A 27530-nucleotide genomic window follows, 5' to 3' on the forward strand; every position below is an offset into this window, starting at 1 on the left:
ACTTGCTTAGTGTGTGCAAGCTGGCAGAGACTTAAACCCACCCCGGCCCTCCTCCTTCATTGCACTCAGGAACTTACTTCCTGAAGCCTTCCCAGCCTACTAGTTCTCCCACACTGAGGGAAGATTCTGTCAGAGACTGAGAATGGAAACCGGGCCCTAGGGCCGATGAAAAACTTTAGTACTTAAGACATCATGTTCAGTCATCTTCACCTTAGGTCAAAGGGCAACCAAGACATTAGTTAACGAGTTCTAGTCCAGAGCTTCCCCCAGCTCTTGATTTTTTTTTTTTTTTTTTTACACATTTGCATTAACCTTTACTTCCCTGGTCTAACCTAGAACTGTAGCTTCAGAAGACGACTTAGGTTCAGGGTAAATTCTGGTGGGAAAGCCAGATGCTCCACAGATGCCGTTATATGCAGTTGATTTTAGTAAGTAGATCCTCATAGGATTCAACTCTGAATTCCATCTTCATCCTTGTGTTTTTAAAGGAAGGAAATAAATAAAGCATGAGAAATTAGTCAGGTAAAGTCATCTGAACTAAATCATTTTAATTTTCAAAAACATGACTTTGTTTTCATCTAGTGGCTTCAGAACTAAAATTTGTGTTGCCCTACTAAAACAAAACCATGGCTTTCCATGGAAGTGGATGTACATTCACTTCAGAACATCAAAGTCAGCTTCTAAATATTCGTATCTGTCCAAGTGAATAGCTAGGGCTGTCCCACAATGACTTTGGTTATAAATGCAACCACCGGCTTCCTATAAAAACATTTTTTAATAGGCAGTTTCTTTGGTAATAACTGTTAAATGGTTGGTGCTGAGGATAAACAGCAAAACAAGAAAATATAAAGATATATATAACTGTGGGAGAATAGAACTCGTGATTTTCTTGTTTGCTTGCTTGCTTCCTTGCTTGCTTTTATGTTTCTCTGAGACAAAGTCTCTCCCGACATCTCCAGGGTGGCCTGGAACTCCCAGAGATCTGCCTGCATGCCTCTGTCTCCTGAGTGCTGAGATTAAGGGTGTGTAGCACCATACCTGGCCTAGAACTCATGATTTTTTTATGAGACCCTCACAAGATGAACAGAGCTCCTTGGGAAGAACAGTGGGGATGGATGAAGAGCATTTACAAATGGGCTGGATAACTCAATCAGAAACTTAAAGCTGGCTATGAGAGCAAACTTTGTGTAGAAATTACTGAAAATAAAAAAAAAAAAAAAAAAAAAAAAGATCAAGCCTAGGCCATATTCCTCTCTGAATAGACTAGCTGATAACATCATCCCTGGCAAATCAAGGTAAGACTAGAAAGATTGTGAAATCCTATGCTTCCCTCATACCTCAAAAAATTATGAGGCAGAAAAGCCTAATTAAAATTTCCTGGAGTGTTCCTTAGGTTTAGATCATAATACAGGGAAAGAGTAATATGCCATTCACTGAAGGCTATCTGGTACTATAATTTGTCTGAACTATTCATTGCTTAACATTGGTCTAATTTCTACCCAAGGTCAAAAGAGTTGTTTTCAGTAATGGTGAGTAGCAATTCCAAGTGTTACATTTTGTTATTTGTTGAGATGAGAGCTCATGTAGCCCAAGCTGACCTCAAAGGTGCTAAGTAGTTGACAATAATCTTGAACTAAGGATCCTCCTGAGCCCATCTCTTAAGTCCTGGAATCATAGGCCTGCACTACAGTGTCCAGTGTGCGTGGGTACTTGGGGACTGAACTTTGGGTTTCATATATTTTTCTTTTTATATATAAAATATGCCAGGTGTGGGGGTGTACAGCTATAATCCCAGAATTTGGGAGACTGAAGTCTAAGGTCTTGAGTTCAAGGCCAGCCTGGGTTACATAGGGCAGCCTTGGCTATGTATACTAAATATATTCATGTTAACTCCTTTATTCACATGCTATCTTTAAAGAATAAGACTTACAGATACCAAAGCTATTCACGTAATAGAATTGTGTGCATACATGCACGTGTACATGCACATGTGTATATTCTCCCTAATGGGTCAAATAATATTGCTTGAAGTAAAACAAACAATAAAATGTAATATATTTACCACACAATTACTATACCCAGTGCACTACCAAGGGGGGAAATATTATTACAATCATGTTTTGGCTGAAAGTCTGTAAAATAAAATTCTGGATTGAAACCGTTTCATTCAAAGATTTTCATCATGAAACCAACTCATTTGAGAAAACAGCAAAGTTTTAAAAAAAATACTATCAGTAAGTATGATATATTTCCTTGGTTTGGGAATTTCCAAGCCACGATATTCTGCCCTGTCAAAATATATTCACTGGGGAAATTTTTCACTTAATACATTTCTTTTGAACTTAATCACAGTTTTACATCTAGCTGGTTTCATTATTAAATAAAAGAAAAGGTGGTTCCCCTTCGGTCATGAAGGGAACCACAGCCTTGAATAATGGTCTAACTTCTAGGTTCGCCTACAGTAACACCGAAACCAGAAACTTGTGGGAGAAATGTCACTTTATCTGAGAGAGTTAAATCCAACTCTCACAGGAAACAGCAAATTCATCTTTTTCTTTTTCTACTCAACTCTTTGCTGGAGACAAGTCCCTTGAGTCAGTGCTCTTTAAGTCACACTTCCTGTACATCGAGCAAACTGAAGTCACTGGCTTGTACTTTCCCCAATGGTATCCCGAAAGAGCATTGGGAACATTTTCAGATACCTTTTTAGGGCAGACCTGTATTGTCTATATCACACTACTTGAAGAAAAAAAAAAAAAAAAAAAAGAGAGAGAAAACCTCAACTACTCATTATGGAATGAAAATGGGTTCGTTGAGTTTTAAGTTTCCTATGTCATAAAGTGCAATCCTAAATATCTGGGTTGTCTTCTTGAATTGTCTAGGGATCCAGAGGATATAAATCAGAGAGTAGACCACCTCACTGGATCTAAAGCTATGCCCTTCAAACTTGAGCATTTTGGAACTATGAACAGAGGTTTTGTTTTAAAGATGATACATGTGTACAAATTATTCTCACCTATGAACATAATTTACAATGTAATTTTAAAATTAGCCTTTTAATGGCAAATCTTTCAGAATCTTTCCAAAAATAATAAGCTTTTAGCCAGCTCTTTCCTTTCAAAGCTGAAGTCTACCTTGCCTTTGGATTTATAGTCCGTCACTCCGTCTTTAGAACTGCATGTGCACACACAACTGTTTCTTTTTCTCTTCGCAGGTGATGTAGACCAGGAAGGGGAAGCGTGTGGTTTAAATTGCTGTGCCTCATCCTCTGGATGCTGGAGGCTCGCTGGAGGTGGTATGTTGTTAATGCTAATCGTGATAGGGGTTTTTGCCTCTGACTGACTCCTACATGTTAGCATTAACAGGATACTATGCCTGTTACTAGCCTTCACATGGAACAAACGGCTGCCGTGGGAGGATGACAGGACCATTAGTCACCCTGCTGGATGAGTGCAGACTTCAGACTTACTCCTCTATCATTTCTTAATGCACTAATCATAATCTGGTTACTAGGATGTTCCACTGTGTTAAGATAAATGTCATTTAAAAGATGTATCAGCAGTATCCCAAACAACATTTCAACTTCAAGCCTACAACATGTTTATTTTTATCTTTAATGGAAAATGAAACTTGTATCATTTTTAATTCAAAATTATGCTCACAAGCACTTTCCATGATTCAACCAAAATACAGGCTGAATATACTATATATAAAACACATTTCTAGAATATCTCTGTAGCTTAAATTCAGGGCTACCATCCTCCACTGACATCAAGGATTATCTGGAAATACCTCTTATAAGACTTGGAATTGGCTTTTTTTCCATGTTACCTTTTCTTATTTAGTCAGCTTTGATTTAAAATTCATAACTCTTAATTTGTGTTTTATTTTAAGGGATAATTGAGACAATACTGAAAGATTTTTAAAATTAAGTATTAAAGTATTAGCTGGGTAGTGGTGGTGCACACCTTTAATCCCAGCACTTGGGAGGCAAAGGCAGGTGGATCTCTGTGAGTTCAAGGCCAGCCTGGTCTACAGAGTGAGTTCCAGAACAGCCAGGGCTATGCAGAAAAACCTTATCTTAAAGAACAACAAAAAAATAAGATAAAATATTAAAAAAACTGACATGGTGAATGGTTCTTGACAGCGCCCCGTATTTCTTTCACAAGGCACACAAATTTAACTTAGAGCACTTCTCATTTGAAATGAAACCCCAAATCTTGGTTCCAGTTCAATAGCTGAGCCACACGGTTAAGCTTTCCTCTGTATTTCTTCAGGCACTGAAAGGGGTGAAACAGTAAGGTGTGCAGCTTACTGGAGTTACAGAAGTATTTGTAAGATAATAAAGCACCACATTATTAGTGTTCTCTTAATCTAAAACTCTACCTGTTGCTTTGTTATAGTTAATAATTTGTTTTACAGAAACTTAATATTTGAATTTGTCATTTTCTCCACAGTATCACTTATAAAGTATATATAGATAGGCAGTTGTATTATTATATTTAATGTATACCTATTTTGACAGTTTTCCTGAACATTTTGTCAAGCAACTTTTTCACTATAGACAAATAAATTTCATGAGTCTTTAGTTGACTTAGAATACTTTTGTGTGTGTGTATTTTTTTTTTCAAAGTACAGAGTGTAATTTCAGAAGATATTTATACAAAAAGAAGACAATGGAAAAAAGTTATAAGGACGGTGAGGAGAATGTTCCTGCCGGCTAGGACACAGTATTCCTGTGGAAGGGCACCCGCCCCCCCCCCCCCATGGCCCCACTGCTTTCTGCGGTGTATGCTGCCAAGATAAATTCCTCCTCTTAACCCTCGGATTGATCCTGTAGTTCCACAGAGGTTCTGTGGCGGTGAATCACACTCAAGGTGTTTCTTTGGACTTTTATTTCATCCACCACTGTCTAGCTTCAGGACCCCTTGTTTTGAGTCTTAATTCTTCAAAATCCTTTTTGCTGCTGCAGCCACAGTCACTGCATGCTAGTAACAGCCTGGGTTTTGTACATTACTTTCCTGCAGTTCCAATCAAAGTTCTGAGCATCACAAGGCACTTTAATGCCTTCCTCGAAGAGCTCTGGGCTATACTGCATGCCTAGGCAAGTAACTTGACCCAAGCCTCAGTTTTTCCATCAGTGTATGTATCGCAATGACTTGTCTATTTTTAAGGATGGTAGGCTTAGATGAAATACCACAGGACAGAGCACGATGTCTACAGCTTTGTTAAACACAAACCTTGAACGTTTCCATTTCTGTCATCGAAATCAAGAGATCTACCATAGCACAGGTGCCCCAACACTCTAGCTCTCCAGCCATAATCCCACTGTAACAGTCCACACAACTCAGATATGGCCCGAAGGCTGGGTCTTCTCTGACGCCTGGCTCTCCTAGACTTCTATTTGTTGACCAGTCTTCATCAGAGATGGGATTATTCCTGACCAACATTTCCAGTCATTCCAAAAATTCCTGGGGCATGAGCAAGGCTGGGTGTGTTTGCCGAGGAAGGTAAGTAATGAGGAAGTGTGAGTGTGCTAATGTGGCTGTGACTGATTTAAATGAAGGGCAGTTTTCTGGGGTTGAGGAAGGAAACAGCAACACAGTTTTGTACCCAAAAGACTTAAGTGAATAAAGCGCTAAGTTATATAGGACACCAAAAGACTGAGCTGGGCGCTCAGCCACTCTCCCAGACATTTGCTGAGCCAGAAACTAAGCTTTCCCTACTCACTGTCAACAACTACATAGACATACTAGCAGAGGAGGCAGGGGCAGGGAGTTAGGAGGCAGAGAAAATGTGGCACACTAGAAAATTTCTGAAAATAAGTGGACAGTACCTGAAAGAACAGAGAGACTGGAAGAGAAAGGGGAACTTGAAGAAAAATACATGCAGGCAAAGTATGCATACACATAAAGTTAAAATACAGTTAAATTTTTTAAGCAGACCCACTAAGTGCCAAGAAAAATAACTGCTTGAGACTGACAGAGCCGTAGAATGTTATAATTTTATAACAATGAAAGCAAAGTCCTAGCAGTGTCCAGAGCGTGCTGGGGCCTGGGGGTGCAGGGCTCCAGGTCCGAATTCCAACAAGAACGGACTATCAGTCTTATCAGCAGTGTCATTCGCTGGCTGCCAACCGGACTATTTCTGAGTGCTGATAGGAAAGTGTTTTTCAAAGTAGAATTCTGTATCTAACCAAACAGCTGCTCAAAGGTAAGTACAGAGAAAAGCCGGTTCCCCTTCCCTTAGTGATTTTCCTGTAGGAAGGATTGGAACGATCAACTCCAGGAAAATGAGAGTTGGGCAAGAAATGGATACTAGACTGGGGGAGGGGAGCAGATAATACTCAGGGGAAACAGAGTCTTCAGACAAAGACGGCACCAGTTCTAGAAGTGTTCAGAGCAGAATCGGAAAAACATTTTGTTTTGGCAAAGGCTGCCAAAAAGAATCAGTAATCAAAGTCTGCTCAAAGGTGTGAGGAAGCAGGTATTTTCAGTCACTGTTGGGAACATGCCTTGCCAAAACCTGAATGCAAGTAAGACAAGAGTTATGAAAGGGGATATAAAGCTAATTTCTTTTCTGGCTCTAATACTGTCATGGGTTTTTCACATTTGGTGATAGTTAAGTACATAAAAATATATTCAGTAGTTAAAGCATGAAAATCTGATGTGACACTCCATGGCCTCCGTGTGTATGTGTGTGTATTTAAAAACAAACAAACAAACAAACCCACCTTTGGAGGCTAGCATCTGGTAGCACCTAACAGTAGCTCCACTAACAGAACTGCATCCCTATACAGGTATTCCTATACAGGCAGCACAAAGTAGAACGGACTGAGTGAAATCACCTGTATTCAAATCGTTTCCTCGTTCATGAAATGGCAAATCTGTCCCAAGTTGTGAGAATTAAATAAAAGGCTCACACCCTAATTCCAGCACTCTGGAGGCTGAGGCAGGAAGACTGGATAGCAAGTTCCAGGCCAGACTTCACTATAAACTGAGACCTTGTCTCAAACAAAACTACAGAAAAGCTTTCTGTGGGGGACTTAGCATGTTGGCACACAGTAACTACACAGTTAAGGACGTCTTCCATCTACAAACACATTATTTTGGACAAGGATGTTTAGTACACCACTGTTTACAAAAGCAAAAAACGGCAACACAGATAGTGTATTTTCACATGGAGGTCGAGGACATTGACCTTGCTGAAGTATCCACAGAGCAGAAGCAAACACACATTATATTAAAAGCTTTTATTTTAATTTACTATACATACGTAAATTTTAGAAGGCTACTGGGTAGACACAGTGCTCTCTGTCTGTCTGACTGCATCTTCAGTTACCTGCAAAGACATCCACAGCTTTACTCTTCACAGCCCCTTCAGTTCACCCTTTACCCACAGTTCAACCCTCCAACCTGTCCCACTTTCCTTCAGTGATTATTACAAAAGTTACACAAGAAAAAAAGACTTAAAAAACAAGTTGCCAATATAAATCTCCAAGTATATCCCACTTAAAACTATGTAATCAGAGGCATATTATATGTAGGCTTCCCAAGTTTCTCACCTTATTCTGTCTATAGAACAAAAGCATTACTATGAGAAAAATCACCAGAAGTGAAACACAAAGTATTATTATTCCATGTATCTTGTGTGAGGACATTTCTGTTTGGAACAGATTGTGTTACAGACCCACTGCAAATAGATACCAGCACGTCCCATGGTCCTATTCTATGGACAGAACTGTCAGGAAGAAATACGCAACTTGAAAATAAACTGGTCATGTGCTTAACGTGTTTGTTGGATGGCCTTACTTTACTGTTCACAGAGTGACTGAATAAGTCGGAAGAGCTGAGGCAGGTCTCATAGGGCAGCTCGCAGACAACAAGAGTGAAAGCGGGAAGTGCTCAGGTCAGGAAAGGTGACACTCTTATTTATGCAGGTTAATCATCAGAGCCATGTTCTGAATCTAGCTTTTCAGGGCACTCAGCATTTAACAGTCACGGTAACTTTATATCACATAAGCCTTCATTTTTCAAAAGCTCATTAAGTTTACAAAATTAAAAAAAAAAAAAAAGGCGGGGGACTCAATTAGGGCTAACACAGCTACTAAGAACAATTACCATCACATCATTTCTCTTCCAGTTCCATAGTATCATTTGTATGCTATTAACAAATTTAAAGGCAAATTATAGCTTTATTCTTGCCAAAGGCCCACCGGGGTGATAATCACTACTAGTAAGACAGATTATTACTCTGTTTCCTTTGCTTCTCTTCAGCTCCTACCCATTTTGGTGGGGTTTTGTTTGGTTGGTTGGTTTTGGGGGGTTTTTTGGTATTTTGTTTTGGTTTGTCTTTTGGTTGTTGCTTAATTTCTAAAAAGGAGGGCCGGGCGGTGGTGGTGCACGCCTTTAATCCCAGCACTCGTGAGGCAGAGCCAGGCGGATCTCTGTGAGTTCGAGGCCAGCCTGGGCTACCAAGTGAGCTCCAGGAAAGGCACAAAGCTACGCAGAGAAACCCTGTCTCAAAAAAAAAAAAAAAAAATTCTAAAAAGGAAATTTCTGCAGTGAAAACTTACCTTTTTCCGTGATCTTTCCAATAACTTGTCCCATATTGTAAAATGTGCCTGAAAAAGAAAATATTTGCTGTGAATGACATGCAGAAGGAAGCTGGAGTTTTCAGATTTCCTTTATTTTAGGTGTGTAAGTATTTCGCCTGCATGTACGTACGTGCACCGTATCTGTGCCTGGTGCCTGTGGAGGCAAGACAGGGCATCGAATCCCTGGAACTGGAGTTAAGGACTGTTGTGAGCCATCCTTTGGGAGCTGTAAGGTGGACCCAGGTCCTCAGTCAGAACCACAAGTGCTCTTCACTACTGAGGCCTCTGTGCAGCCCCCAAAGAAAGATCTGTAAAAGTTCCCATCTTTACCTAGCGCTTTCAAGTCATGTATATGTGTGTATCCGTATGTGGGCATGGGCATGTGGAGGGTCCAAGAAGGCCAGAGGCCTCAGGTCCGCTGCAGTGGAGTTAGAGGTGCCTGGAGCCTCCCTGTGGAGGTGCTAAGAACCAAACTCTGGTCCTCTGCAAGAGCAGTGTGTATTAACTGCTGAGTCATCTCCTCAGTCCTTTCTGTAGCTTTTTAAACCAAGTCAGAAGATACGCAGAACTAAAGTGTGATCACAAAAGTGAACAGAAGGCTTCTGTAACAACCCCCACCCTCACCTCACCACACCACACCCCCAAAAAGTAACAACCTAGACACGAAGCCACCAAAGAGAACTCTTAAAACTGTGATAGGATGCTGAAGTGTAGCTCTCCACGACCGATGGCCTCTGGCGGGGGCGCAGGTGGGGAAGGCCTCGGTGTTCTTTAGGGGCTGGCCACGGGGAGTTTGACCACGCTCCAGGGAGTATATGGACAACACAGGTGGGACCTGTTTTTGTTGATGTTGTTGTTTTTGTTTTGGCAGGGTGGGGGATGTCACGAGACTCAGGGAGGCAGACCTGGGAGGACTGGGAAGTGAGTGTGCTTGGGGTATATTATGTAAAATTTCCAGATATTCAATAAAAATATTATGTTGGGAAAAAAATAAAAGTGAAGAGCAGAAGAAACTGCACGGGGCCCTCATTTCGTTTGGCTGGGATAGACATGCCGTCTTCCTTCGCTGTCCTATTACATCACTTCTAGCGCTGACAGCTTCTTTCTAATGGGAAGCGAAAACTGGGCCCCACTTTCCCCAAGACTACAGTGCTTTCCCGAACTAGCCTATCTGACCCTGCTAGAGGTCACCCTTCCAATCACACAACCAATCACAGAGGTGTCACAGGAACCGTCTGCAATAGGGTGATCCTGAAATGACAGACCCGTGACTCAGAGAAATCACACCACCAGAGAACGAGCAGAAAGCTCAGGGATGGTGACAGGGAGGTACAGAGGTGGTCCGTGGCCACTTCACACAAAATGAGCTCAGAAAGTCTGTACTAAAAGGCAAAATTATCCACTATCCCCATGCAAACCCTTCTACAGCCAGCATGGTGTGCCGAAGAGGAAGACCTAACCCTCCTGAGGCAGAAGGGACAGCTGGTGTGGAGAACGCAGCCTGGGACTGGGACAGAGCAGACGGAGGAGGGAGCGGCCTGCCGTAAGGCCCCTAGCAAGCAAGCAGGGTAGACCCTGCAGGACTTGGTGAGACAGGACAGAGCTCGGTTGTTTAAGGGAGACCACTGGAGAGCTGCGGCAGGAATTACACACTCTGTATATGGTGCACACCTATAATCCCAGCTTTCAAAGGCAGGAGGGTCAGAAGACCAAGGTCACCTTAACCTACACAGTGACTTCAAGGTGAGCCTGGACTACAGGAGACATTGTCTCAAAAAAAAAAGAAAGAAAGAAAGAAAGAAAGGAAGGAAGGAAGGAAGGAAGGAAGGAAGGAAGGAAGGAAGGAAGGAAGGAAGGAAGGAAGGAAGGAAGGAAGGAAGGAAGAAAGAAAGAAAGAAAGAAAGAAAGAAAGAAAGAAAGAAAGAAAGAAAGAAAGAAAGAAAGAAAGAAAGAAAGAAAGAAAAGGAAACAAATATCCTTTCACTTATTTTAATATTTTTTTCATTTAAAATTTTTTAAGCAAATACAGTCTAAAGTTGACTGAAGGGCAGAGGAATTATAATAGTTCAAACAATTCTGGTAGGTACCAACATGGCTCGGAGGTTAAAAGCAGTGGCTGATCTAAAGGAGCCAGGTTCAATTCCTAACACCTACACACTGGCTCATAACCATCAGTAACTCTGCTTCCATAGGATCTGGGGCCATCTTCTGGCCTCTATAGACCATACGGTGCAGACACACATGCAGACAAAAACACTCACACACATAAAAAGAATTTTTTTTTTTAAGTGAACAGCCAGGTGGTGGCGACGCATACCTCTAATCCCAGTACTGGGGAGACAGAGGAAGGCAGATCTCTGAGTACAAGGCCAGCTTGGTCTACAGAGTGAGTTCCAGGACAGCCAGAGACACACAGAGAAGCCTTGTCTCGAAAAAACAAAAAAGAAAAAGGTAAACAAACAGATGGTTCCGACCACAAATCAGAGGCTACACTGTGGAGGGTAGGGATGAAAGCAGGTGATAGTACGGAGCTGTGCAGCAGGTGGGTTAGAATCAGACTGTGTTCTGAGCTAAGAGTCAAAAGATTTGCTAACAAACGGAAGAACGAACCGAGGACTCTCTCAAATAAGTAGAAATGGGGACAACTAGGGAAAGAAGCATGTGTGCAGAGAAATCCAACATGTGACATGGGTGTCGTCATACTGGTGAGAGTGGGTTCCTGATTCTGTCCAACTGTCCAGCCCTTTCTATACCACAGTCTTGACCGCTGCAGCTATAAATAAACAGGCTGTGAAGTCAAGACGATGCCTCCCACGTTGCCATAGATCAAAACCATTTGAACTATGGTGATTCCTCTGCCCTTCAGTTCAACTTTAGGCTATATGTGTTAAAAAAAAAAAATGTTAAATGAAAAATATTTAAATAAATGAAAAGATATTCCATATTAATACATTAGAAAACTGGACATATTAAAGGTAACAATTCTTTCCAAACTACTACAGAGGCTTAGAGAAATTCCTGCTATCATTCCAAAAAGATTACACTAAAGTTAAATGACATGCAAAGGAATTACAGTAGTTAAATTTTTATGTGAATACACACACACACACACACAGACACACACACACACACACACACACAGGAAGCTTACAAAAGGAATTCCATGTGGCTCTTCCAAATGTCTAGAGTAAGCTGTTCCTCCGACTTACTCCTCCTCCCTACACTGCCGTCCCTCCCCCACTTAAACCATCCCTCCCATTCCCGCCCTCTTCTTCTTCCCATCACGTGTTTACAGCCCCTCTTCCTCACTGTCCCCTGCTCCCAGCTGAGCGATTGATAACTGAAGGGGAGGAAGAGTCAGTTTTCTTTAAGGGTAGGGCCCTGGTAAGTCCACCACACTCTAATGGATGACCTTAGACCCATGAGAACATGGGCGGCACAAACTGGACTCGGTGGGAAATACAAAAAAAGGATGACACAGAGTTGGAAAGGAGTACAAAATAATGGATCTGAGAGGACTTGGGGGAGAGGGGGTAAATATGACCAAAATACATTGTATACATGAAATATTATTAAAATTAATAAAAACATATGGGCAAGTATCATGGCACATGCCTTTAATCTCAGCACTTTGGAGAAGCAAGTGGATGCCTGTGAGATCAAGGCCAACCTAGTCTACATAGTGAGTTCCAAAATATCCAGGGGTATGGAGAGAGCCTGCCTCAAACAAACAACAAATATATTGAAAAAACAAAAATAAAAAGGCCATTTTGACAAAAAACAATAAAATGGAACAAATTATTCTACCCTATTCGGTGCCCTATTTATAGCCACAATAACTAACACTGTGGGCATGGAAGAGAGATGGGTACATGTGGTCAACGGAACGGAAATGAAACCCCAAAAGCAGCCCACCCAGCAGATTTTCCTATAGCCGTGTCCATACCCCAACTGCATTACCCCTGAAGAAACCAGACACAGGTGCATGACATCTATTATTTCTTATAATTACCACAAAATGCTACTTCGGAAAATTAAAAATACTATCTCAATTTGATTCCTTGAATGAACCTTTGGCTCCTGAATAAATCTGCTTTACATTATAAAGGAGCTTGCAGAATTATTAGTAGAACACAAGGAAAATGAAAATGTGTGTTCTTCAAATTTATATAAAATCAAGTCTAGAATCAACCCCATCCCCAAACTAGAAGCCGTGGTGCCTCAGCTTTACTTACTCTCAAGTGGATGGGTAAAGACAGGCCCTGAAATCTTCGGATGAGGTTCGACTGTGGGGACGGAAGATTGTGGACTGCTGATACTTCAAACTGGAAACAAACACTAGTTCTTGGGATAAGAGGGCCTTCACTCACATCAATGAAGTCTCCAATTCTGTTTGATACAAAAATAAATAAATAAGAAAGAACTAATATCAAATCACAGTAGCCTAAAAAAAAATCTACTTCTCCTTCCTGCTGGATCTCAATGCAAAAATAACCTGCCCAATCCATCTGTAATAACCTGACATACAATGCCAAGAGAAGAGACTGGAAATTGGAAGAGAAATCTCTTTCTTAATTAGGATTCATATAAATATAAAGGATTTTGAGAATTATGGAATGCATCATGCCATCAATCAAGCACATCCAACTCGTCTAAGACTGACAACCTACAGCCTTTCAGTAGCTAAGTCTACAATCCGGTATGCAGAACGGACTGAATGCAGAAAAAAAGGACTGTCTCCAGAAGAAAAAACACCCTGGGACTTTGGAACTGGGGAAAAGGCTCAGAGTTATAAGAGCACTTGATGTGCAAGCCGAAAGACCTGAGTTCGATACTCAGCGCCCACACAAAAGTCAAGCATAGCGGCGACACGTGCCTCTAACTCCCGTTACCTGAGGGGCAGGGGCAGATGATCCCAGGACTGCACTGGTTAGCCAGTGTAGCTGAAGCTACAAGCTCCTGTTCAGTGAGAGCCTTTTCTCAGGGGATAAGGCAGAGAGCAACAGAGGACCCTCAGTGTCCACTGCTGAAAGAGTCTGCACCTGGAGCGCCTCTTCTCTCCCTGTCTCCTCTCTCCTTCCCTCCCCCCATCCCACTCCAGAAACTGCTCACCATGGGAAACCATCAACATAAGCAGTAGATTTTCTTCATCTCTGCATCAGAGAATACATTCCAATTCAATGTACATGAATCATAAATAACAAATTAGCACTCACGGATCTTCTATACACAAAACTAGTGTGTCCAATTCCTATCTGAATGTTTTGCCCAATTTCAAAATCAAAAATCTTCAACTGAATAAAAATAAATCACAAAATCACATGTGGTAGCATATGCCTGTAGTCCCAGCACTCAGAAGGCTGAAGCAGGAGCATTACATATTTGGGGCCCGTTTACAGGAGACCCTGTCTCACGCGAACACAGAAAGGTAAAAGAAATGCATAAAATGAAAAACACAAACCACAACTGTCGCTGGAGATCATGTGATCTCTAGGTTGCCACATGAATACTAACAAAGCAACAGAGTGAGGTGATGATAGACAACACAGTAGACAAGCATCTCCTCTGGCCAACACACTGTCCCAGGGTAACAAAGCCAGACTCTCTGTAGCACAGCCACCCAACTGTAGACTCTTACCTGTGTAACTTGACTATTCTCTCGGGATTCTGAGACGCCTTCTCTTCTATGAAGTCCACTTTATACCTGAGAAGTGCACACAAAAAGTCAAACCCTAAAGATGCCTTGTTTCCACTTCAGCTGCAGTGGTTGTTTCAGCTGGAGCTTCCTACTCCTCACTCCCTCCTCTCAGGCTAGATCCCACGGCTCCACCAAATAGATCCCACGGCTCCACCAAATGCCTCTCACTAAATCCACAACATCTGATCACTGTCAGTGGACACTTCTGATCCTTCACTCTGCTCATCTCCACTTCTCGAAGCATTCTTTCCACAGGCCTCAGTGACGTGCCCAGCTGCCTGCTAAGCTAGCTCTTCAGCCACCCTCCATTTCCCTTTCTCTTAAGGACAGTCTCTCCTAGACCCTCATTTTCACGTAAGCATCTGCCTGAAAGCAGCTTCTTGACTTACAAGTGCTTCCACTGATGCAGCTAATTCTCCCACACCTCTGCCCCCAATCCATGTCTCTCTTCTGTGCTGGAGATCCAACAAACACTTTAGATCACCAGTCACCACACAGAATAACAAAAAGTCTCCTTCTTTTCTAATTTAAACATGTTTTTCATGAATTTCCTATCTTAATATGGTAACATAACTGTTCATGTGTTTAAGTGAAAAAAACAAAGAGATTTCCTTGACTCTTCTAACACCATACCCTGTATCCACTGCACCACCAAGTCTTACCAATTCTAGTGCCTGAAGTCTCTGAGCTTACCCAGCTCCTACCCAGTCAGTATAACTAATTAATAGACATGCAGAACTCGAAGCCCAGGTAAAAGCTTACTAAGAACTTGTCCATTTATCCTCAAGTGTCAGGCAGACATCAAGTGAGCATGAACATGAGGTCATGAATTGTGGGTGCAGTGGGGAGCACTGACTTACACCTGTCATCCTTTTTCCACTGGGCACCCAGTGCATATGGTGGAGTGGATTCCCCGAATATGTGTCTGCCCTAACCCTCCTTTATGAGACAGACGTTCTTGTGTCCGTGAGGCAAAGCAATGTTGGTACCTTCCTTTCTCTCAGGATAGAAGGCCAAGTCACTAAATGACCTTCCACAGTCCACCATTCCTAAGCTCCTAAACTTCTCCAGAACTATCCCTCTTCCCCAATCACACGAAGATTAGATACCAGTGTCCCAAAAGCTCCCACAGAATGACGGTTGAGTGGAAAAAAGGAAAATTCCACCAAACACAGGATGGAAGCTCAAAGCACACTGTGAGTAACACAGCTATGGAGCACTTAGATTCGGGAAGCAACAGAGAACTATGACCTACGTGTAAATGCACACTGAACTCTGAGCATCTGGGACTGGAAAGAATATAAAATATTTAGCAGCTTTGATACTGATCAGAAGTTAATTTAACACTTTAGTATCACTGATTTTCTTTTAACCTTTTTAATGTAGCTACTAGAAAAGTTAATAAAATTAGATAAACAGTGTAATCATATTTCTATTGGAAACTGTGTGCCTCGACTTTTGTCAGGAAAGCAGCTGATAAGTTCTGATAACCCAGGAATTGTCTTACAGCATCAATGCTATAGGATGGTTTGACCTATGGTACTAGGTACTAGCTATACCTTAGTTCAGTTAAACAATACATTAGTACAAAGTGCACTGAACGAGGATATGCTAAAAGCATTTCACAGGAAAGGGCTTCACAGCCAATCCCTTGGAAAACACTGTCTTCTACCCTTCGGGAGGCCTTGTCTTGCAACTGGGCTAACTGTAGATTTTTCACTTTGACATTAATTAATGTCCTGGAAGATACTACGAGGTATACTGCTTTGCAGGATGCCAAGCTAGAGAATAAGTTGAAGAGCCTATATCCCTATAAGAGTCTGTGAGTCCACAGCTACACACCTAAGGCAATTCTAATCCACGCCCTTTACTGATTCCAGGTATACACTGCGGCTTTAGGCTACAATGTCTTTTGTTTCAACACAGATCTCCCTTTCCAGTCACTTTAACATTTCTTAGTACATGAATACCCAGATTCAGTTTGCTCTTAACAGCACAAGCAGAAGGGAAACTACAAATTTTAAGGGGAAAAGAGACTTGACAAGCCAAGCAGGCACTGAAATGTTGAAAAATCCATCAGACGGCTATTTCACACAAAGAAAAGTATGAAAAAAAAAGTGAGGAAATCACTGAGGAGTAGGGACCACTTTCCTCAGGGACTCAGCAATGAGATGAACACAGACAACACAGAAAGAAAAACATGGTAAAGAAAAAGAAATCTTAGGGCAAAAAGTAAAATTAAATGAAGCCTTATGTACATCAAATATAAAAAGCCTGCTGAGCATGGAAGTGTAAGAGGCCCACAACCTCAGATATTCCAAACATAAAGACAGGAAAAGGAGAACTTCAAAGTCTGCCTGCACAACTTAGTGAGACCATGTCTCAAAATCAGAAGTAAAAGGGGGGCTGGAAACACAGCTCAATGGTAGAATACCTGCTAGAAAGCACAAGGCCCAGGGTTCACCCCAGTACCTGAGAAGAATATATGTAAGGAAAATAAAGTGACAAAATTACTGAAAAGCTGAGTTTTCATCGTTACATGCTATTCTTAAGAGAATGTAGTCAATGCTTACTTGTTATGTTGAAATATTTCTAATGCCACTTTTGCATCAACTTCCAGAGTTTCAAAGGGAAGATCCCTATAAATTAGAACATGGGCATCTTTTGTGAAAGAACGCAGGTTCTCCTGAAAAACAGAACTAATCATTAGTAACCACTCGCCCGGAAGCATTTCTCTGTACGTCAGAAAGACAAAGCCGTACACTCAGTGCTGCAGATCTAAGTTTATAAGAAGGAAAAACTAATTGACTAGGACATTTTTCATTCACGGTGTTTGAGGATGTAGACTACACATTCTTTCAATTTCACAACTAAAAAAACTTGTAAGATATTATACTAGTTAGGAAAAACTGTTAAAGATAAATCTGCAGAAAATATTTTAGCATTTCATCCAAAATATACAAATAAATGTTTACTAAAATTATAACACAGCAAGTAAAAACACTCATAAGCAGTGAGACATAAAAGATGCATATGGTGTACATGACTAAAACTATGTTCAATAAATGCATGAGAAATTTTCATTTCTGTTTTCATTCCTCAGTTTCACTGGTCAGGGAGTGTCAGCAAATCCCAGATCAATCAGGACCTCAGTTAGTTGAGGGGTTTGTTACATATGTCACTGCTATTTGGGTCAGTTTTTCATGTCTGATTCTTTAGTTAAACTCCCTCCTTTAAAAAATAAAAAAAAAAAAATTAAAAAAGGCTATTTATTTTATTTGTATGTCTGTATGTGCCCGTGCCCACAGAAGCCAGGAGAGGGTGTCAGGTCTATTAGAACTGGAGTTCCAGACACTTGGGAGATGCCTGATATAGGTAGGTGCTAGGAACAGAACCCAGGTGCTCACTGAAAACAGCAAGAGCTCTTTTCATTGCCAGGCCATCTCTCCAGCCTCCTCTCCCTCTTGATATGACTCCTGCATATACAGAACTCCTAGTGTATGCAAAAGACTAAAATAGTGTAAGGTGGTAGTTTTCGAACTCTGCTCTAGGAATCCAGGTCCCCTAACACAACATTAATCAACATTAACAACTTAAGCTCATACATACACATCCACATGTATATGATATGTGTGTGTGTGTGTATAATATGTAAGTACTCAATGTGTGTGTCTGTGTGTCTGTGTAGTGGGTGGTAGATGTGAACCTGCTGGGGTGGGAGACACATGCTGAGGCCAGAAGAGAACATCAGTTATCAGGTGTCCTGCTCTATCACTCTCTACCATACTCCCATCAAACAGAGTCGGTCAGAGGACCTGAAGCTAGGCTGGTCATCAGCAAACCCCCAAAGATCCTCCCCTCTCAGCTCCAACACCCCCAACAGTGCAAGGGGTTACAAGTAGGTGCAGCCACACTTGGCTTTTTACATGGGTACTAGAGATTTGAACTCAGATCCTTATGCTGTCACGGCATCTGAATTACAGAATTTTGATTGCTGTGATAAAACACCATGAACACAAGCATGGTCACGGAGGAGAAAAGTTTATTTCGTTCCTACTTCCACACCATGACCCACCATCTAAGGAAGAGTTGACGCAGAGGCCATAGAGTAGTACTGCTTAATGGCCTGTTTCCATGGCTTGCTCAGCCGACCTTCTCATGCATCCAGGACCACCAGCCCAGAGATAGCACCACCCACAATGGACTGGGCCCTCCCACATCAATCACTAATCAAGAAAATTCTATACAGAGTTGTCCACAGGCCAATCTGGTGGGGACATTTTCTCAGCTGAAGTTCAATCTTCCCCTAGGACTCTAGCGTCTGTCAAGTTGACAAAAAGCTAGACAGCATACACAGCCAGTGTTCTTACTGAGCCATCTCTCCAGCACAGCTTCATATCTTATATTCTGGACATCCTAAAACTACTACTTTAAGAAAGGCACCTCAAAAGCTAGGCATGGTGGCGCACACCTTTAATCCCAGCACTCAGGAGGCAGGGGCAAGCCGATCTCTGTGAGTCTGAGGTCAACTGATCTACATAGTTAGTTCCAGGCCAGCCAGGCTATACTGTAAGACTCAGTCTCATGGTGAAACAAAGAAAAAATAAGTAAACAAACAAAAAACAGAAAGTCAAGCAAGACATAAAACTACAAAATGTCACTGTGACTATCCTAATCCAAACATATGTCACAAGTAAGCTGAAAATCACCAACAGATATAGAGTAATAGAGAAAGGATGGATGGGTGGATGACAGATTAGTGACTGACAGGCACATAGATAATAAATACTCTTAGAGAGAGGTTCTCTTAAATGTCTTCAATGTGTAGGACCATTCAGTAGAATTAACAGTACTATTTTAGCAAAGTGTAACACTGCTAAAATAATACTCCAAAGAGTATACTTACTTTCGTTGGCATCCATTCATCCAGTTTCTTATCCAAAATGACATCATAGCAGAAGGCCCCAGCAATTACTGTAAATCCAACAGCAAGAAGAAAGAAAAAGGAAGGCAAATCTGTTACGGCAACAAGTTTCTAATCTGCAACAATTGATTAGTTATGTCATAGAATGCAATCGCCCCAAACTCTGCAAATTATAACACTATGTTCATACCCCAGGTGCATGCTAGGGCATCATAAAACTTCCCCTATCAAAAACACCAGTTCATCTTTTGTCAATTCAAAGAGCATCATTTTTCTAAACATGCACACTTTCTTCAGGAATATTATACTATAGGGATCTCAAATGGATGCTGGATTCAAAACTACAAAGGGACAACACTTAAGTAGATGCATGACTAAACGCACAGGAAATGCCCGGTTTCTTCATAATATCTTAGATATCTTCATTTTTGTATTTTTTTGTTCTTAGAATCATTATCTGAGCTTCTTTCATGTATTTTGGCACACACACACACATACACAAACACAAACACACATACACATATATATTAGTTTCACACATTGCTGCTATACATAATGATAAGAAATTCTGATTTTAACACAGTTAGATTCTTATCTTTACACCTCATCTATGTGGTACCCCTCTGGTCATGTTTCTGAAGAATGGAACCACCCGTAAGCACAGTTCTTCTCAGTAGCCTATCCATCTTTGCATTTCCTCACCCTCCCACAAATTCAATTCAGAAACAGTCTTTAAAAAAAAGAACACTATGACAGTGTAATTCCTTAACATTTGTATTCAAGAGTAACTAATTTTGTGTTAATTACTGACATCATCTTACTTCACATTTCATCCTAACAGAGTACTTTTATTACCTACAATACATGAAGCACATGCACAGTCTTATACCAGATAAAATCAGAAATAAACTCTGTACATAATCAAAAATAAATACTCAAATATTCACAGATCTTAAAAGTATAAATATTGATGTATATATTACCAGGAACTTCTGGTGCTCTGACCAAGCTGACCACATAATCATCTTTGAATGCCCTTTCTACTACACAGCCCATCATCATGGCACAGGAACGCCAATAAGCCTAAAAAAAGAAACATACACATAAATGTAACACACTAAGATTCACTGAAGTTTCTACATTATTAAAACTGAAATCAACTCTTGGCTTAGCACATATTTTTCCAACACCTGCCCATTCATCCAGAGCAATTATGCCATTAATGCAATCAAAATCTATTGTGTTTTTGCCAAAATACCTAAGCTCACATCCAAACTTTACCACTTTGTAACTAGTAGCCTTAGTCAAGTTGTGGAAGCTCTCTTTATCATTTGTTCATGGCAAATAGGAAGAAAAGCACCTACTCTCTAGAGTTTATATGAAACAAAATGAACACCTGTAAATTACATAAACCAGTACCTCATGCATAATAGACACTCAGTGTTACTACTACTAAAGCTTCTATCATCTTCTTGTTTAAGTATGTCATTTCAACAGATGTTTATTGAACATGTTCTGATGTGAAGGACTAAATCCAAAAAGGTAATTATCTTTGCATTCACAGAAGCAGGAATCTAATGTATCCAGCAATAAGATGAAAATACTGTATTTAGAGACAATAACCAAGTGTTGCTAGAGCCTAAAGAATTTTGACAAGTAGAGACCTGGTAGGTTCCATAGAGCAGATGGTATTTTAACTGAACCACAGAACATAAACAGAATTTGAAAGGGGAAAGAAAGTGATCTACATTGAAGGAAGAGCATTGGCAAAAGCAGGCAGGATAATAAAGTATAAATCATTAGTCACCAAGTACTCTCATGTGGGGGAAGATCCAGTAGGAGGTAAGACTAAAACAGCAGGCTGGAGGCACATCATGCAAGCCCCAGAAAAGCTATGTTAATTCTACCATGCAGGCAAGTTCTTCATGGATAAATGGCATAACCCCCAAAAAGTCACTAATAAAACTTAATAGAACTGTAAAGGGTGGTGTTTTAAGTAGTAAAAATAAGGGAGCTGGGGGTGGAACAGAGTCAAAAAGTTACTAAAATCATCCACAGAAGATAGTCTGATTTCAGACCAAATTCAAGTTATATATAAAATAGGAGTGGAACTCCCAATTATATAGAGGGTTACCAAAAGTTATGAGCATAAATGACATGCCCTATAGTTTTCTCAATCCAAAATACAGACAAGTTGATACCACTAGTATTTTGAGCTACAAAAATACCTAAGCTGACCAGTAAAATGCTATCTAGTAGATACCACATATGAGTTTGGCCGTATTTTTAGATTTTATACTTCATAGAACATAGGTTTGATTTAAAAGGAGAAGAAAAAGAAACTGGAGGAGGCAGAAAAATACCTTATTCACTTCTGTTGGGTCAGGGTCTTTGAAGGTAAGAAATTTAATCTCACAGGACTTGGTCAAAGGCTTATACATGCCCCATGGTTGTCCGTCCACAAGAGCCAAAATGGATTTCTTGCAGTACCACTCACTTAAATCTAGGAATACAAAATTGATTGGTGATATAAATCTAACAAAATCCAAAGTGAAAAGCTACATGTTTAAGTGCTACATTCTGAGACAATGAAAAGCAAAATTCTGCCAATTATTTTTGCAGAAATATTATATATTATACATATGATGAATTTAAAAAGAAAATATCAACACACAGAGACATTATTAACCAATTACCCAAACCTTTAACAAAATTTATTAAAGCTAAGTGTAGTCTTAAGTTAATTTGCCAGTTAATAAAATAATCTTCAAAGACCTATAATTAAATATTCAAAGAGAAACAACATGGATACATGGCTTGATTCATACACAAGTCAGAAGAAAAGGAAAATATATCTACACTCACATAAATCTGTTTAAATTATCCTTGAGTCTTGCTCCCAAACCACCTCTTTCTGCCATTATTCCATTACAGACATTTCAAACTAAATAATGCAATTACCACTGTAAGATTATAAATATGAATTCATATGTAAACCAATCAGCTCTAATCTGTTCCATTGCCCTACCCTAAGAAATTCTAATTCTAATCACACATTTTACATGTACTCACAAAAATGATCAAACTAGAGTCTAACATATACACCAGTACAAAGGTTCCGTAACCAGGGTCTTAGGGGTCAAGATGAGGATGGCTCAGAAACTTCACCTCTGCAGACGGTATGTAGAGAGCTCCATTCCGGCCTTAGGTTTGTCTTACCCTCCTCTGTAATCTCCTACTGTTTACCACAGCACAAGCTAAGAAATACATGAAAATCAAATGACTATCATCATGCTTGTTTAAGTGTCAAGAGTAGAGGGAGATTGAGTACGCGTGCCTTCAACCAGTTTCAGCTGGCAACTAATCCTGTCAGTTACTTAAATGATATTACTACTGAGTCTCTTAAAGTTTAAACTACACAGCCAATCATTCCTATCTACTATTTGGGAGATATTTAAATTTAAATATCATATCTATCAAAGCCCTACCCAAATGTCTTTAGCCCCTTCATTTCCACACCAAATCATATGTAAGCCCAAGGATCTCTCTAACAGTACATACAAAACAATTAACTTTAACATTCACTCCACTTCACATTTCCATTCATACATTTAGTACCTATACTAAACAAAACCACAACACAAGGGGCAGAGAGCAAGCAGATGAGCGTTATATTCGGCTAGAAAAAAAGAGCTAAAAAGGAAAAGGTAGGAAAAAACAAAAACTCAAAACACTCTAATGAGACCTGCAGGATAAATGCCCCCAATACATGGAAAGAGAGTTTCACCAGCACCAAGCACCCTAAGTTTAGTCATGGCCAAGCAAACTTGGAGACAACCTGTACCTCACAGAAATGCTGCAACATCCACGGTACCCACAAAGTAAAAGGGCCCGTGATCGACAATAAAGCGCCAAGTAAATTCTATAGCTTCACAAAGCAATTACAGGATTTTCTCCTCTGTGGTGTTCTACATAGCTCGTGTAAAATGATCAAAACTGTACGCTGATTCTGCTACTTACGCATGGCGCAACTGTAGGGAGTTGAAATGTTTTTATTCATCACGAAGACAGTGCCCGGATCAGTTTTCCCAACATGCTTAACCTCGATCTTTTCTGTTCGGGGAGTTAACGATAACTGCCTACTTTTCTCTTTATTAAAAAGATCATTCTGCATTTCTGTCAGTTCGGTGGGTGACAGCTGAGCAGCTGGCGATGTCGCTATAAATCCTAGGGGAAGAAAAAAAAAAATCAAAGACTGAATAAGTAAGTAGCTTACTGTGGGCCTGTAACAAGTAGAGAAAGCAACAGAATTTTGCAAAACATAGGTCAAAATTTCGACCGGGGCATACTTATACCACTTTATAGCATGAATAATTTAGCTAGCATAGGCGCACACCTCTGGTTTTCTCTCACATGACCACCGACCTCCTCAGTGGCGTCCCAAAACCAAGCAGGAGGAAACTACACCAGACAGTGGGAAGAAAGCAATGTTGGAGCTGGAAAGGGTCTGGGAGGGGCCGAGAAAGCTCCAGGAGAGCGGAGAGCCCATGCCCAAACTATCGATATCTGGCAGGAGAAACGCTGAACTTTTCCTCCAAACCCCAAAGCAAGGGACCCGGCCAGGCTAGAGGAGATGGGGACGTGTTTGCAGGAGACGGGGGCTCCTTCCTAAAAAGCCCCGCAAGCCCCGCCCATGCCCGCGTCCCTTCTCTTTCCCCGATTCCTGCACCCCTAGACTGTCTTCCCAGGCTGGGAACGCAAAAACTCACTGCAGCGGGTCCCGCCGCCCCGGCAGGGCCGCCAGAGCAGCAGCCGTCCGACCGTAGTAGCCATGGCCTCCAAGGGAACCAGGGGAGCCTCTGAGCCCGGGTCCTTCTCTTCCCGCTTCGCCCCCGGAAACCAGGAACGCGCCGCAGTGGTTCCGTAGGACCACTCAGTTCCGGACCCCGCGCTGAGGCTGCCCGGCGCCACACGGGGGCGCGTTCGCGCTTCTCTGAGGATTAATCAACCACCCTTGGTCACAGAGCAGGGAATGTTCTCCAAGGTGCAGGGACCAGCCGGTGCTAGGCTGCTGAGAAACAGAGATGTCTCCTGTACAGGAGAGTCACACGCGCGCCTTTGTCCTCCGAGGGTTCCAGTTTCCGGGCAGAAAAGTTAGGGGAGGACTTTCTGCTTTGCTTTTTTTAACAGTCTGGCCAATCACCCGGGATACAACTCTAGATAGCAAAAGCAAGGGAGAGTTTTCAGGTCGTCTGCAGTGGGTCTGTGCCTGGTTTACCATTTAATCGGCCAGGTTTCTGTAGTCTTGGAAACACATCATGTTGATTTTTGGAGAGATCTCCTAGAACTCTCTGCGAATGATCTAGGCAAGTTTGCATGGAGTCCTTAATGAGAGCGGAGTGAACTGGAATTTGAGTCTCCTCTGTGGATGGATCCCCAAAACGCAAACCGTACTGCCCGGTTGGTTCTCAGCAAATATTTGTTATGACTGTGCATACAAAAAACACCGCTGCGTCTAACGCCTTTGTGGTGCACCGTGTTACTGTTGAAACAGCATTCTATACTTATGTAAAGCTGTACCAATATAGTCTTCATAAATTTAGCCAGGGACTTCCACATGACCTCTTCTTTTAACTTGGCGGTGGAGTACACCGCCACCAGGTGCAAGTGTCAGCTGGGACACAATACTATGTCTTAGCCACAACAAATGTGCTGTGTCCTTGCCCCAAATAATACATATTTACAACTGCGTAGGGACAGTGTTAAGACCCGTCCTCAACCTTAAGGTAAGTTTGAATTCAACCATTTTACGAGGCTATCTCTCATGTAATATCCTGATTCGGTCGGGGATGGTTGATGCACACCTGCCATCCCTCCTCAACGAGGCTTAGGCAGGGGGACCAGAGCTGGAGGAGCTGGAGCTGTTTGACAGACCTTTTCTCATCAACAACAAAAATTTTAATTCTAATCTGAAAAAGTGTGCGCATGCGTGTTACTTCCTTAAATGGACTATGGTTCCCTGTAAGCTTTTGGTTTCACCAGCTTTTTCAAAACTATGTCCATTTAACCTCATCTAGAAGGGCTAAGGTTTGAACTCAGAGTTCCACTTACCTCTGCCTTCTGGGTGTTAGGACTAAAGGCATGTGCCACCACACTCGTTAATGAGGCTCTTATTGCCTAAATTTAGAACAGTTTCTCTCCACCACCTCCCATAGGCTCATAGGGAGTGGCACTATTAGGAGATGGTGGCCTTGTTGGAGGAAGTATGTCACTGTGTCGGTGGGCTTTGAAGTTACATTTATGCTCAAGCTACGCCCAGTGTCTTAGTTCACTTCCTGTTGCCTGAGCAAGATATAGAACTCTCAGCTCCTTTTCCAGCACCATCTCTGCCTGCAGGCCACCATGCCCCACCGTGATGATGGTGGACTGAACCTCTGAACTGTAAGCAAGCCACCCCAATTAAATATTCTCCTTTATAAGAGTTACCATGTCATGGTGTCTCTCCACAGCAATAGAAACCCTAACTAAGACACCCCCTTTCATTATTTTTTTAATTTAGCATACAAAGCATTGGGTTTGTTACAGTAATTTCATGTCATTAAACATTTCCAATTGTTCCCCTCCTGTGCTCGACTTGCTGATTCCTTCCCTCAGATTGCCCACTCTTAGATAACACTGGGTTTCGAAATGGTGTGTTGGTAGGGTCCTCTGAAGAACAGATACAAAGGCAGAGTTCAGTATGCAAGGATTTTAGTAACAAGAATTATGATAAAAAAATTAAGATATACTTACTAAAAAGCATCAAGTCCATAGTAATGTTCAAAATTAAATGACAGTAGGGAATGAAGGAAACAAATTCTTTACCAATAAAAAAAAAAAAAACATTGCCCAGCTTCTTTCTTGAAACAGGATCTCTCACTGGGCTGGAACTCACCAAATAATCAGGTTGTCTTGCTATCTAGTCCCAGGAATCCAAATCTGCCTCCCAATGCTACAATTATAAAGGTGTGCTTCCAAGCCTACCTTTTGCACATGGGTTCTAGGGCTCAAAGTCAGCTGCTGGGGGTTGCATGTCAATCACTTTACTGATTGAGTTACCTCTCTAGTCCTGAAGTTCAGCTAGCTAATCTTAAGTATCACTTAACTAACCACAGAGCAATAGATGTCCCTTTTCAGTGGGGCAAATGTGTGCTATCTCCAGGGCCTTTGATTTTGTTTTTCAAAAATTTGCATTATTAATCCCATCATTTGGTTTTATATTTCAAATTATTAAACATTTGTTTGAATGAAAAAAATTTTAAAACTCTTAGAAGTGCATTGTGAAGCATTTTCATCCCAGCTCTTTTTACACACACACACACACACACACACACACACAATCCTAAAGCTTCTCTAAACTAAGCCAAATGTATGTCTTTATTCTCACTCTTTTGATCCCAAATGCAACACACCAAACATTTTCTGTGACTGGAAAAACTATAAAGTGTATGTCAGCGGAGTCCATAGAGGAACAAGATTCAGCATACAACTGGGAAAAGGCAGAGTTCAGTATGCCAAGATTTCAGTCAGGGGAAATGTCTGTGTCTTAGGGTTTCTATTACCATAATAAAAGATGACCAGAAGCAACTTACAACTCTCAGCTCACACTCCATCACTACAGGAAGTCAAGGCAGGAATCTGAAGGCAGGTGCTGAAACAGAAGCCATGGAGGAGTGATGCACAGTGGCTTATCCATCAATTATCAGGAAAACACTCCCATAGATTTGCCTGAAAAGCCAGCTTATGGAGGCATTTCCTCAGTTGAGGTTACCTCTTCTAGAAAACTAACCAGGACAGCCTGTGAAGGAAATAAACAAGCAGCCACGTAAGGCTGACCACACATAAGTTTCGAAGGAAGGAAAATTAACTAGACATATTTTTGGCCACCCAGATAGTCTAAAGATCTGTCAGAACCATCATGGAACCTTGAGTCCATGAGTTGTGGGAGCTAGCTTGCCTCAGTCTCCCTTCCACGTTCCGTGTTTTACTGGGAGCAGCTCCCGAGAAGTGGGGACTGTAGCCTCAGAGTACACATGGTGATGGGTTTTAGAATTCATTAGAAGGCTGAGGATCAGCCACAGTACCTGTAATTTGGGGGGCGGCGGGAGAAGGTCTCTGAGGCACATGAAATGAGTTGCAAGATCTAGTAATTTATGGAGCAGTTGATATGCATTTTACAGGCCTTAAATAACACACACACACACACACACACACACACACACACACACACACACACACACTTTCACCTTTTTCTTTGCATCAAGGCTCTATTC

General features: G+C 41.3%; 1 protein-coding gene across 4 annotated transcripts; it reads right to left on the reverse strand.

Annotated features, from left to right (window-relative positions):
* Positions 1 to 297: 297 nt before the first annotated feature.
* On the reverse strand, positions 298 to 24143 carry Mrpl39 (mitochondrial ribosomal protein L39). 4 transcript variants are annotated; one of them, XM_006996464.4, is made up of 11 exons: positions 23988 to 24142; positions 23239 to 23445; positions 21582 to 21721; positions 20202 to 20301; positions 19201 to 19268; positions 16868 to 16980; positions 14235 to 14300; positions 12832 to 12985; positions 8576 to 8623; positions 7276 to 7341; positions 298 to 473 (listed from the first exon to the last, which is right to left on the reverse strand). In XM_006996464.4, exons 1-10 carry the CDS (start codon positions 24049 to 24051, stop codon positions 7291 to 7293), a joined length of 1011 nt encoding a protein of 336 aa, XP_006996526.2. In that variant the 5' UTR covers positions 24052 to 24142; the 3' UTR covers positions 298 to 473; positions 7276 to 7290. The 4 variants fall into 4 exon arrangements, 3 of the variants coding, with proteins under 3 accessions (XP_006996526.2, XP_076405253.1, XP_076405254.1); XR_013043839.1 differs by lacking the exon at positions 12832 to 12985 and having other exon boundaries at positions 399 to 473; positions 23988 to 24143; XM_076549138.1 differs by lacking the exon at positions 298 to 473 and having other exon boundaries at positions 7238 to 7341.
* Between the last annotated feature and the right edge of the window lie 3387 nt (positions 24144 to 27530).

Source organism: Peromyscus maniculatus, chromosome 12 (genome assembly GCF_049852395.1).
Source record: "Peromyscus maniculatus bairdii isolate BWxNUB_F1_BW_parent chromosome 12, HU_Pman_BW_mat_3.1, whole genome shotgun sequence".
NCBI classification, from domain to species: domain Eukaryota; kingdom Metazoa; phylum Chordata; class Mammalia; order Rodentia; family Cricetidae; genus Peromyscus; species Peromyscus maniculatus.